Below are 12971 nucleotides of genomic sequence, written 5' to 3'. Positions count from 1 at the left end.
TTTTTTTTTTTGAGAATGAAAAAGAGTGGAAGTTAGTTTTTTCCAGGTAATTTCCTACAGTTCATATGATCAGTTTATTAATAATAAAGACCAATGAACAAAACACACAATTTGCCAACTTACGGTGATTAAGAGGCAAAAATATTAAAAAAGAAAGTGAAGCATTCAAACTCTTACTGAGGGTTTTGGTTGTCATCTGTAATTACTGTGCTTGAGAATATCAGTTTAAAGCAGTGATGATGAACCTTTGGCACATGTAGAAGAATATGCAATATGGGAATCAACAGCCTGGAAATGGAAATATAATCACTGCTCTTCTGGCTGCAGTTGCTGTGATTCATGAGGAATGCTGTGCTGACAGCCACAGAAGTAAAGGACAGTAGAAGAAAGAGGGGAATTGTCATGGGCTGTGAGAGCTAACTCAGGCATTGGTAGAATGAGGGAGGAACTGACGTGGGTCTTTTAAAGATTTCCCTACCTGAAGATTTGGTAAAATCTAGTACTAGACTTAACTGTAAATTAATTTTTGTTTGTTTTTCTTTTCAGGATAAAAATGACTTGAGGAGGGCTGAATACATGCTCCAACAGGCAGATAAATTGGGCTGCAGACAGTTTGTAACTCCAGCTGATGTGGTTGCAGGCAACCCTAAGCTCAATTTGGCTTTTGTTGCAAATCTCTTTAACACATATCCAGCCCTGCACAAGCCTGATAATTCATCTTATGATCTCAATTTATTAGAAGGTACTCAACCTACTAACTATACAGAAGATAAGAATATTAGTGATTTCTATTTAGGTATTCCTTCTAGGTTGTGATGTAGGATCCCTGTGTGCTGGTGCCTGTGTTTACTCACTAGCAGGCAATATAAGCCTTAGTAGAAATCCCCCATTAGTGTGTATATTGTTCACTTGTGTTAGCCTGACCAAATGGTTATTCCTGAATAACCTTCTGTCATTCATTTGCAGGAGCAAAAACTGTCCTCCTACTTTCCTTTCAGTTTCCTGTGCTTCTTTCCATGCTGTTTATAGTTTAGCTGATAGACAAATTCTAGCCTTTCTTTGCAGTGCTATATTATGCAACTGTAATAGTCTTTAAAAGTATTTTTCACATAGTGCATTTATAGATATATGTGTATATTGGTTAGCTGCCTTTTAAAGTAGCCTTTTTTTTTTTTTAAAGGCTTCTGTATCAGCCCCCCATATTAATCTATTGCATCAACAGCCTGTATAGAGCCTATGGTTTCAGGGAATTTGGCCTTTAACTGTACAGTTCCGATCTCTAATGCTAGAGATAAAGGGATAATTGGTCACAACCTTTGGCTGTTGCCCTTGCCGTGGACCAGCTAATCTAGGATAATGAAATGGCTCCTGCCAGTGTATTTCACAGTTGTTCACTGATCTCAAAGGAATGTGAGAATCAGGGGTGCTGCACTCGGGAGACATCATCAGCAATGTTCACATAGTCCTCTGCACTGCCTTCTCGTGCCTTCCTCTTACTCTTCCTATCAGGTTTCCTTTCCATCTAGGTGAGTCCATCTTCCTTTGCTCCTGTTTTTTCATAATTTGTCTGCACTGCTGCATCCCCTTGTCACAAATCTTGTGCCCCTCAGACCATTCTTATTTCAGGCTTCTTGCACTTCTAGTTTCAGCTGTGTGCCAGCTGTGATGTGATAGAGGTTGCAGAGCACAGGATGTTGTCTTCCCTTTTCAGGGGAATAACCCCAGTCACTGCAGTCCCTGCTGGCCAGGACAAATGATTGAAGGAAAGGTCTGCTCTTCCTCTGCTTCAATTTTGTTAGAAATGTCAGCTCTTGGAAATGTATACAGGAGCTGTGTGAAGGCGGAATATGTTCAATTCAGCTTCTCTGCTCTGAAGATAAAGTTGCTGGTGTGATTTGAAATACTGAAAACTTGGTTAAATTTGGAACAATTTTCATTGGCATGGGAAAAACCAGTTGAATTAGTTTCTGGACTTTCCTGAAACTTTTAGATGAGATCAAAGTCTCAGCCAAACCAGTTTAAAAAGTTACAATCAGCTGAATGCTACGCTATGATTTTGTAATGATAAATACCAGCCAAATTTAACTTATTATTTGCAGTATATATTTTAGAGATGGATAATCATGCCAATGTTACCTGTTCAGAGAAAAGTAGATGACTCTTTTTTGCCCTCAAATAATAATTCCCATGGTGTCAAGTAGATCTAAACCATCAAAATAGTTACTTTAGCCCAAAGACAATGTTAACGTTTTTTTTCCTGTTAATGTTTGTTTTCCATTAAGTCCTGTGTTTATACTGATGTTTTCTCAAGCTAGTGATATAAAATGACATTAATTTCTTTATAGTTTTCATCATAGATTGTCTGTTGAAATCTGATTCATAATTTATAATGCTTTCCTGTTTTGCTTCATGAAATGCAGATTTGACCCCTCCTAATGTAGGTACTGTATTTAGTACTTTTCTGTACTCCATAAAAGTGTTTACTCTGCAATTTTTCTTTCTTTTTTTTTCGCCCCTATTGTTTAATCATCTCTGTCCTTTTTCTGGTTGATTTTTTGCATTGTTCTTACATTTTTCTATTGTTTTAATATGCCATCATAAGTAAAAGAGAAGGAAAAACCCCACAGCATACAAAGTGGGGGCAAGAGTTGCAGTAAGTCAAATGCCATACAGGTATTTTGGGGGGTTTAGCCAGTAAGGGCTTTCCATGAACGGAGACATCAAGCTGTAGGCATGTGTGGGTGAGTAGAGCTTTCTGAAAGTCTTCATTTTCCTGCATAAATTCCATCTTTTCAGGCACTGTCCCACCCAAAGAGTGTGGTGTGGCTGTCCTCTTCAGTTTAAGACGATTAATGCTGTGCATAAACTGACATCTGCCCTGATAATATGTCTGGTTATGTGCACTGATATATGGAGAGCATATCCCTCAGGAATACTGACATAGCAAAATGAACATTTGATATTGTGTGGGGTGGAGAGGGCAGTCCTGAGCTCAGTTAATGCACGACCTTTGCATGTTGCTGCTGATCCAAGGAGCCTCTTGCTCTTGGGGAAGGCAGCAGTTTGGAGTCGAAGTCATGCAGAAAGCTGAGTTCTTGGGGGGAGGAAGAGGAGGAACTTGTGTCCACCCACATTTCCTCCAGTGTAGATTCCTGTGCTATTGCTTAGATCACTGGCAGCCTTCATGGCTGTCACCACGAGAGGGTTAACTACTCCCACTCAGGCTGGCTGAACTTTGGCTGCAACTGCATCTTGAACTCTGTTGTCTTCCAGAGATAATCTTAGATATATTTGGAGCTTTTTGGATTCTTGACCCCCTCCCTATGGCTACTCTCCACTCAGTTCCACAGTGTAATGATCTCAAAGAAGAGATAGCAATAAATATAAAGGATACTACCAAATATGCTCCTCTCTCTTTTGTGTAGCTCTGCCCCCTTTCTGCAGTTTTCCAATGATTTTGGCTATCTGCTGCACCACTCAGCAGAAGATATGCTCCTGATAGGATCACAAGGTATATTTTGAATAAAAGAATAGAGAGAAAAAATTGGTCAGTTCTCAGCCATCTGGAAAACTTATGAACACTTAATGTATTGCATGATAAAGGGATTTGTTTAGAGTGGCATATTAAATATTGTATGCTGGGTTTAGTTCCTGGATTCCCACTCTCCAAAAGGGTCCTGCCCAACTTGCATGCTCTTGCTCCTGCTTGGCTACTTTGAATTCTCCTGAAAATGTTAAGCATGCATTTTAAAATTCTCAGTCTGAGTGCAGTTGCTGAGTATCTGTTTTTGTGGCTATGCTGTTTAGTAAGAGTTCACTGAATAACCTTGGTACTGTTTTTGCAATGGACAAGTGTTCCTAAAAGCACTTTGCAGTCAATATTTTAGGTACTGCAAATCAACTCAAAGCTCAGTAACCATAAAATCATTAAAAAGAAGCATAAGGCACTCACTTCAAAAATCTATAATCTCAAAGATATTCTTTATAAACTTAAATTATATATCACTCTTGAGTTGTGGTTGTTTTTTAAATGGAAAAACTGATACTTTTAATAACTTTGTCACAAAGGTTGATTCTGGTGACCTTGCAGAATAGTATTTTCTTTGTTTCTTCTGTTTCATCAGTGACTCCTTGGTTATTTTTACAAGTAAATATTTGAAACAAACACTAATTCAAATTACATATGAAAAAATTCATAATTTAGAAAATGTGTCAGTAAGATGAATATCAACTACTTAATAATAATTGGAAAGAACCTGGTAAGGTGGCTGAAACTTTTAAAATAAAATTTATTCTGTTAGAAATTGTAAACTACAGCTGAAATATCTGAAGTCCAGAGCTTTTTGTATAAAAGGGTAAGAGACCTAGATTAAAACGGTAATTTCTGTCTAAAAATCAATGTTATGTCATAAGTCTAGGCGTGGAAAGATAATGTTAAAGAGATTTTCTTTCTAGTCTAATGATAAATACATGTTTACACAGTAGCTTCATTTTACAAAAACATTCCTTATTCTGTAGTCAGTCTAGAATTGCAGTACTAAACAAGATGGTTTTCATGCTGTATAAACCTCATCAGACAGACTTTGTATTGTTACCCTCTAAGGAGCAAATGAAAACAGCAAAGAAAAATCTTGCTTAGATATCTGTGCTTCAGTCTGGAGAAATCTGCTCTCTTTTGCTGTTTGGAGAGATTTTCTCCCTCCTCAATGTCTTCTCTGTTTTCTTAACTGTGGATTATCAACCCAGGGGGGAACAAAGTGATGAGGTTATTCCAAGCTCACATATTCAGGCTAAATATTTTCTCAAATGCTCCTCTTTGATGCAAGAGAAAACAGCTTATGCAGCAGTAATTCACATGCAGGTGGCCACAGAGACGTTGTTAAAATTTAGGTAGTGTTGTATGTAGAAAATTAATGAATTATTGCAAGCTGTAACTTTATAGAGAAAGAGAGGTTAGAACTCATGATTGCAATAATAAAAGCGATCTAAGTCAGGAAAGTGAAGGTTGGGGTTTACTTCCTAGTGAATTTTCTGCAGTTCTTGTAAGTAGAATTGCTGGTTAAAACTGTGGGGATAACTGGCCCCCTCAGCAATATAAATAACTTCACAAATTTAACCAATACAACACTGCCTTGCTAAGTTTTCTGTGCTAAAAACTGAAAAAATGAAATCTGTTGCTTTGGGAAGGCCCTTTGCAAATTAATACTGTCAACTTCTGTGAGGAGAGGGTGGAGTTGTAGTGTCTGGTGTGTTAGTACTGACTTTTTATTAAAAGATGCCATTTCAAACAGATTTAATGGTACTGTTGAATGCAGTTTCCACTCATTTTATTTTTAGGAAATTATTATTAATCAACTCCATTATATATTAATTATGTGAAATATAATAAAAAATTATTTCTGTATTTTATCAAATTGTATTTACTCAGAAAAATGTAGTCGAAATGTAGACAGGGCCCTGTAGTGCCCCTGTCCCTGTGCCCAGAACTGAGTGAATCTGAATTGGACAGGATTGCCTCATAGTATAGACTACTGTTTGGGAAATAATGAACTCATTGTGGGGGGGAGGGATATGAGAACGATTTAAACATTGCTTATTAAAGTGTTTTCTCCAATAACTTACATAGAATTATATTTGTCACCATAGGAGAAAGTAAGGAGGAAAGGACTTTCAGAAACTGGATGAATTCACTGGGTGTAAGCCCTTATGTTAATCATTTATACAGGTAAGATTTTTTTTAAAAACAATGATTTGATTTCCCTTGGGTGACAGGGGAAGAAAGAAGGAAAGAAGAGGGGAAAGTTGTATTTCTACTAGAATAGTGATTTCCAGGTTTCCACTTCAAAACTGGTCTGTAGAACCACATTAAGCAGTATCTTAACTAGAATACTGTAGTCATAATCTAGAAATACTAGAAAACCTAAGAAGGTTTAAATGTTCCGTCTCACTCACTTGTACTTTGAATTACATCTTTTTAAAAGTTGAGCTAATTGTGTTTTATGATGCATAATTTTTGTGTTCTTAGTAGACTGTAAGAAGCTCTGCAGTGTAGTATTCCTGCAGATAAAGGGCTTTATAACAAGCTTTTTAGATGCTTCTGGTCACTTTCAAATTGTGCCAGAAGTTGATTCAAATCCTGTCAATAAAATACGGGATTGAGGGAGTAAATGGGAATACCTGCTTGTATGTATATTTACTATTAGGTTTCATTATTTCTGTTTTCTGACCTCTGTGAAGTGATTTGTAGGTACCTTAATGTGGAGAATTTAATTTAGTAAGTAGCTGATGGGGATTAGCAGTAATGCAACATATAATGAGAAAATAATACTTTTCCTACTGTTACTCTTTTGCAAGATAAGTACATTGGTTTTGATTATTCATTAGCAAAATACATCTGTAGGCATCTGCAGATAAAGCGTGAGTATTTAACATTTGGGAAGTTCCTGAGGGAACTAAAACTAGATCAATAAATTAAAACTCTTTTAGCAGCTATTTTGTCTGTGCCTGCCCTATGAAAGTAAGTATTTAACTGAAGCTGGTAAAGACAGTGGCTGAGCTTGTTTCACTAAGATTTGTGAAAATGATGAAATTAAATGCAGAATTTGATGTATATAATTGCAGGAATCAAGCAATAGAATATAGGCCAGTTTCTTTACCGAACAGCACAAATTTTTATTAAAGAGTCTGCAATTTTTCAGCAACTTAATTACACTGTGAGAAATCTCAAGTACTTACTTTCATTGTCAATCTGAGCTTTTGTACTTAAAAACATTGTTTTGCTCTGGTTTAGTGACCTTTCTGATGCTTTAATCATCTTCCAATTGTATGAAATGACCCGTGTGCCAGTTGACTGGAGCCACATCAACAAACCTCCTTACTCATTACTCGGTGGCAATATGAAAAAGGTGCGTGGATGCTCTGGGATGCAGTCCAGTTTCACTGCTTCCCATTGTGCTGATGGCAGTCTGTGTTGTTGAGATTTCTGTGCTACTGAGACAGTCCTGGGGGAAAATAAAAGGAAAAAATATTTTTCAGTTATTATCCCAAAGAATAAATAGCAGCTATAGCACATATCGCCTTAGTTTCTAAACTTTTTGGCAATTTTTAGTTTATAGCCTAATTTGGATATATAAGTGAAAGCTTCAAGTCACATGGCTATTGTTGCTGGATGCTCTTATACCATGAGGTATTTCCTCCCGGAGCAGTTTTTATATGCTGCCTAGAGGATTTAGGCAAGACTTGCAGAATCCAAGCTTTCAGTTAGATTTGTGGTTGTTGTGAGGCCTGAAATGTAGAGGATAAAAATTACTGCCTGTTTAAGAATAACACATTTCAATATCTTTCAAAGTATAGTTTTGATATAAATATATTTTATTCACTGCCTTAGTGGAAACTTGGTTTTCTCAAATGTGGAAAAATATTGTCATTGGAATCTAGCATAATTGCATTTAGAGTAAAAACTGTCTTATTTTAATCACAGTGTAGCTAGACTGGAAATCTTTTCTAGCTTCGAATCTCACCATAGGTAACAGTAAGCCAGTCATTTAAAATACACATAGATTATAGGTCTATATTGCAGAAATATTAAGGTGTTTTCATTATTTGCACAAAAAATTTATTTTTAGATTGAGAATTGCAATTACGCAGTAGAACTTGGGAAGACAAAAGCCAAATTCTCACTGGTTGGTATTGCTGGACACGATCTAAATGAGGGTAATCCAACTCTGACTTTGGCTTTGGTATGGCAGCTGATGAGAAGGTAAGTTAGGCACAGTGTATGATAGATGTGTATATATGTGTCTGTGCACATGTGCATGTGTGTCTGTACATCAAAGCAAATTAAAGCTGCTGCTCAGGTCACCGAACTCTAAATCTTAGAGCAATCTCTAAATATCCCTGTTCTCAAAGATAAGCTAGTATATGTGTTTTGTACTTTTACATACTGTGTAGTGATTGAAACCACGATGTATAGCGACAATTAAAACCTTGTAAACTAGAAACTCTGATTAAAATTATAAATCCTGCAGCAAGTAAAAAGAGCTTATTTCATATTGATTCCATGTATCTTTCTGTACGTAGAGAGTAATTTAAATATTTGTAAAACCCAAGTAGATGGTGATATATACTACAGAAGTTAAAAGGGTAAAAAATTATAGGCTGTCACATCTGTAGTTACATAAGTATCATCAAATCAAAATCTTGCTACTGTATTATGCAAGAAAAAATAAAGTGGTTTCAGTAAAAAGAGTGTTTTATTGCAAATGTTTTCCACATAGTTTTCTGAGACCTATCTCTAAACACTTAATGGTTTTTGTACTCAGACTGTTGTGATTCAGTTTTCAAGGACTAGGATGGTAGGGAGCCGTTTAAACTTAGAAAGTAAAATTAATTATGATATACTGAGTAAAACAAAGGCATGAAGATGTTACAGTGAATATTATCAAATTTGGGATATTATTTTATTCTTGTAAAAGTGATTTCAAGTACTGAGTTGTTTATAAGGTAAGGGTACGTTATGAAGAGGAGCACTTGGCATTGTTACAATATTTTACTTTTGCTTGTAGCTTTGTACCGTTAGAAGAGTTGAATTCTATCACTCATTTTAACTTAGGCTCCTGTTCTCTTTATTGAAGGTATACTTTGAATGTACTGTCCGACCTTGGAGAGGGGGAGAAAGTAAATGATGAAATTATCATTAAGTGGGTGAATCAGACACTTGCAAAAGCAAATAAGAAAACTTCAATTATAAGTTTCAAGGTAATCAATTTTATTTACTTTTCTTTCCACATATAAGAAGACCTGGCATTTTTAACCTGATCTGTTAACAATTTGGCTTTAACAGTGGCTCTCCCATCACCTAGCAACTTTGTATAAGGAAATATTTCTGACAGTCTGTGACTCTTCAAAAATATTTTTAAAATCTGTTATTAAGAAAAAGAAATAATAATAGCTGCAGTAAGATACAGAACAAAACCCCCAACAACCAAAAAAGAAAAAGAAGTTTAAACTTTCAAAGGGGCTTCCGTCTGAAGTTACCAGTGTTTGGGCATGGCATGTCATATATTTTCCAAGTTTTTGGATATAGGCACTCTCATGCTTGTACAAGTGTGAAAAACAATTTTGGAAATACCGGGGGCAGATGAGCACTTCTCCTAGGAGCTGGTTTAAAGGATGTTCTCAGGTGTGACGGAGCCGGGAGAGGGAGCCCACGGTAACCAGCGACACCTTGTGTGTTCCTTGGCACTGCTGATGTGCAGCAGGCTGGGGGAAAATAGGAGTTTTTCCCATTCAGGAAAGAAGAATACATTGATGAAGAGAGTATTCCTTCCACATTATTTAAGTGTTAAACATGAAAGAAGCCATATGTGTGTCAGGTGTGTTATTCTGCATGAATCTCTTGCTTTAGAAATGTCTGGTTAATAATTGCACACAAAGATAACATTCTTGTACAGGTTCATTGTATAACCTGAAGCAGTTATGTCTGTGGTTCAAAACACAAACATAAGAACCTAGCAAGTTAAATATTTGAGAGTTCACTATGTTATGAACTTTAATTAGGTAAGCATTATTAATCAAAAAATTAAGTAAAAATACTTCATTTTGACTCTAGAAGGTAACTTGGGCCTTCATTTTCTTATGAGAAATATTTCTTATTTCTACATAAATTGTTGTAATGGTGGTATTAAATAAGTTGAAAGTATGACAGGAATCTGTCCCAATATCTTGCCTTTGGTATGCCTGTGTTTTTGGGGGGACACTGGTTGCATTTTTAAGGTCATTCAAATGGTGTTTTTAAGATAATTCAGCTGATAGTTGACCAATAAAGATAAGGAGGTACTGATGTAAAGTGCCACTATTCAATATTCTTTTTTTTTTTACTAATAATTTTTTACAACATTCACATAAATATTGTCTTTCACTGTTTGGATTTTGGGATTACTATGGCAAGCAGACCGTAGAGAATGCAGAAGTCCCTCATATTTCACTGTGGACTATGGAAGCCAAATTCTATTGTATTGCCATTAGTTCAAACAGTAAAAATGATAAAGGTGTGTCTTGGGAATATACTCCATGCATTTAATGTCTTGAAGCAGAATTATATTAGTATTTTTAGATGTATACTTAGTATGATGGCTCTGTGGAACTTCCCTGAGTTGGAAATCATCGTTCTGACCTGGTGATGAACGCAGCAGTGTCCTGTGGCTTGTGCTCAGCCACTGCAGGGCCTGAGCCAGCCTCGCTGGCACTGTCTGTTGTTGCTTTGGCATCAGCAGCTCCTTCTCTGCCTGGACAGTTGGGAAGGAATAATTGCAGCAACAGCACTTGCTCTTTTAAGAATGTCTGTGTATTAAATACAAAACACAGACTGCTCATGCTAGCTCAGAATATCATCTGAGCTGAAAAATTGTAAAAAGAGTGAGCCATAAACTACTGGAGAAAACAGTTCTGTGGCAAGAAAATAAGGAAAATATACATATTGGGGAATGTAAATATCTTTTTATTGTTTTGAAAGTCTGGTCCTTGAACTCCTATCAAAACTCCTTTCCTTCCTTAGGGCTTAAGGAGGGAAGTTTAATGAAATAAATTTAAACTGTTTGTGCAATAATGATACCAGCACAGTGAACATTATAATACTGATTGCAGAAAAGAACATTAGATTTCATAAAGGGTGAGGAAAACCTTCACACTGAAGTAACAAAACAGGCTTCTGTCTTTCAGTATGCATGCAAGATGTGCTGCAGGGTTTTTTGCATTTGAAGATGGAGTAATCAAAGCAGATTGCTTAAACTAATCTTGTGAGTCTTTTTCTTTTAGGACAAATCAATTAGCACTAGCTTACCTGTCCTAGATTTAATAGATGCCATTGCACCAAAAGCAGTTCGTCCAGAAATGGTCAAGAGAGAAGACCTTTCTTACCAAGACAAATTGAATAATGCCAAGTAAGTTTTAAATGAATGCTTCGTATTTTCTCGAAATGCAGGAAATGCATGAATTCACAGTGTAATGCATGATTTACTGATTTATTAAGAGAAAGATGACACTAATATTAACTGATTTTTTTGAATAGAATATAAGTTCTAATATTATTGGGTTATTTTTCTAGTGTATCTAAAATACGAACTCAAATTCACAGCTGATATGATCTACCACCACTGCACTGCAATTGGTTTCTTAATAGTTTGCCATAACTCATATTGGTTTTGACCAAAATAAATGCTTTGATAACCAGTAGCAAAACATCTCCCAGTACAATTGTCAGTACATGCTTTCTTCACAATAATGTCCATTTTCTAGTAGAGCCTAAGTACTGATTAAACAGGCTTATCCTGCTATTGAAATCTGGTTTTGTTGTTGTGAATTATGACATATTAGTAGATGCCAGAAAAATAACAGTATTCGTTTTCTCTTGTTTTCCAAGGTATGCCATTTCAGTTGCTCGAAAAATTGGTGCTCGTATTTATGCTCTCCCAGATGATCTGGTTGAAGTAAAGCCAAAAATGGTGATGACAGTGTTTGCATGTTTGATGGGAAGAGGACTGAACAGAATAAAATAATGAAGACATGTAATATAACTTTCTGCCATGTTAAGCACGATGAATGCCTCGCAGTTTACAGACTTCTGAAGCTTACTATGAGAAAAATTGTATGCACAAATATACTCATCAATTATCTTTTAAAAATGTGTTTATATTAGTTAATTTTATTCAATTTCATAACACATGAATTATTTATGGCTAATACTGTTTTCAGAACATGTTCATTAACAAATTAACATCATAGATTTGTATTGCTTGGAAAAGCCCATGTAAATCAAGCTTCATTTGTGTTAGTTTCCATAGCATTGTAAGAATCTGCATTGTTTTACATATGTTGTTTCAGGACCAATTATGAAACACTTTGATTTTTGTGGGTGTTACTTACATGTAGTCATACAAGTCTCAAGGTGCATTCCAATCCTGTTGGATTTGACTCCAAACTGCACAGAAGTTATCATCCTTGCCTTATTCTTGGAGAGCTTAACTCCTGTTGGAGCCAGTAAGGGTCTTGTCATTGACTTCAGTGAGAGCAAGTAAAGGCCTGTGATAATATCTGGTAACTAATGAATACTGATTAAACTGATGAAACTTTTTTGTGGGAATAATCTTTAAATATATGTAGTAGTTTTGTTCTGTTACTTAGCAGAAACTTTTACAAACCATGTTGTACGAAAAAAAACAGCAATAGAAAGCAGAAATGTCCTGTCATTATCACGTCTGCATATGTGTTAAGTTTTGCAGTTGGACTAAACAGCTGTTGGTTGAGTTTTTTTAACCTTTTCATAAAATATTGTATTAAGAAAACAATAAAGAGCTGGCTAGTCCAGTATGGGATTTCACATTACTGTACTGCATTTCCTTATAGATGATTCCTTTGATTTTTCTGAAGTGTGTATTGCGTGTGCAGAGGTTTTGTGTAGAAAGATTGGTGCATTTTCTGGGTGAGATGAAGTCCATAATTTTTTCTTAGTAATTTTGAAGTAAGTATTTGTACTCCTTTTTCATCAGCTGTAAATTTTCACTAATCATGCTGGAGCGGGACATTTAATAAAATTGTTACCAGAAGCCAAACAATAAGAAAACGAAATAAAAATGAGATTATTTTTTTAAGTATGAAGCTTCTACTTTCTCTCACCTCCTGAAACCAGTCCTAAGTGTGGCAAAACCCGAGAATCCTGGTAAGTGAGCAGTTGGACTAAATTTTACATCTTCACTATCTTGCACACAACATAGCAACAGTAAGGGATGCATCCATCCAGTTTTCATTATGTAGTGGGATAAAGGGGACTGGAGGGAATTAAGTGCATGGATTTGAATCCATTTGCCTCTGCTTACTGGTTTGTATTGTTTGCACAAGGCGCTTGATTTACTTGGTTTCTATTCCCAGTTCAAGATGATGACAGAGTATCGGACAGCATTTGAGTTCTGGAGACA

At 36.0% G+C, this 12971-nt stretch overlaps 1 protein-coding gene across 8 annotated transcripts in view; it reads left to right on the top strand.

The window, feature by feature from the left end:
- Positions 1–12650, top strand: part of PLS1 (plastin 1) — a 42969-nt gene extending 30319 nt beyond the window's left edge. For 7 of the 8 annotated variants that reach the window (XM_039556674.1, XM_039556673.1, XM_019289932.2 and 4 more), the window contains 8 exons: positions 547–742; positions 2421–2441; positions 5647–5725; positions 6791–6905; positions 7626–7759; positions 8634–8757; positions 10816–10940; positions 11420–12650. In XM_039556674.1, coding sequence (XP_039412608.1) covers positions 547–742; positions 2421–2441; positions 5647–5725; positions 6791–6905; positions 7626–7759; positions 8634–8757; positions 10816–10940; positions 11420–11555 — 930 coding nt within the window. In that variant the 3' untranslated portion in view covers positions 11556–12650. The remainder of the gene's footprint in view (positions 1–546; positions 743–2420; positions 2442–5646; positions 5726–6790; positions 6906–7625; positions 7760–8633; positions 8758–10815; positions 10941–11419) is intronic. The other variant, XM_010406112.3, reaches the window with a different exon arrangement.
- The last annotated feature ends 321 nt before the right edge of the window (positions 12651–12971 follow it).

This window comes from Corvus cornix, chromosome 9, assembly GCF_000738735.6.
Source record: "Corvus cornix cornix isolate S_Up_H32 chromosome 9, ASM73873v5, whole genome shotgun sequence".
NCBI lineage: Eukaryota > Metazoa > Chordata > Aves > Passeriformes > Corvidae > Corvus > Corvus cornix.
This window is presented reverse-complemented; position numbering and strand designations above follow the sequence as displayed.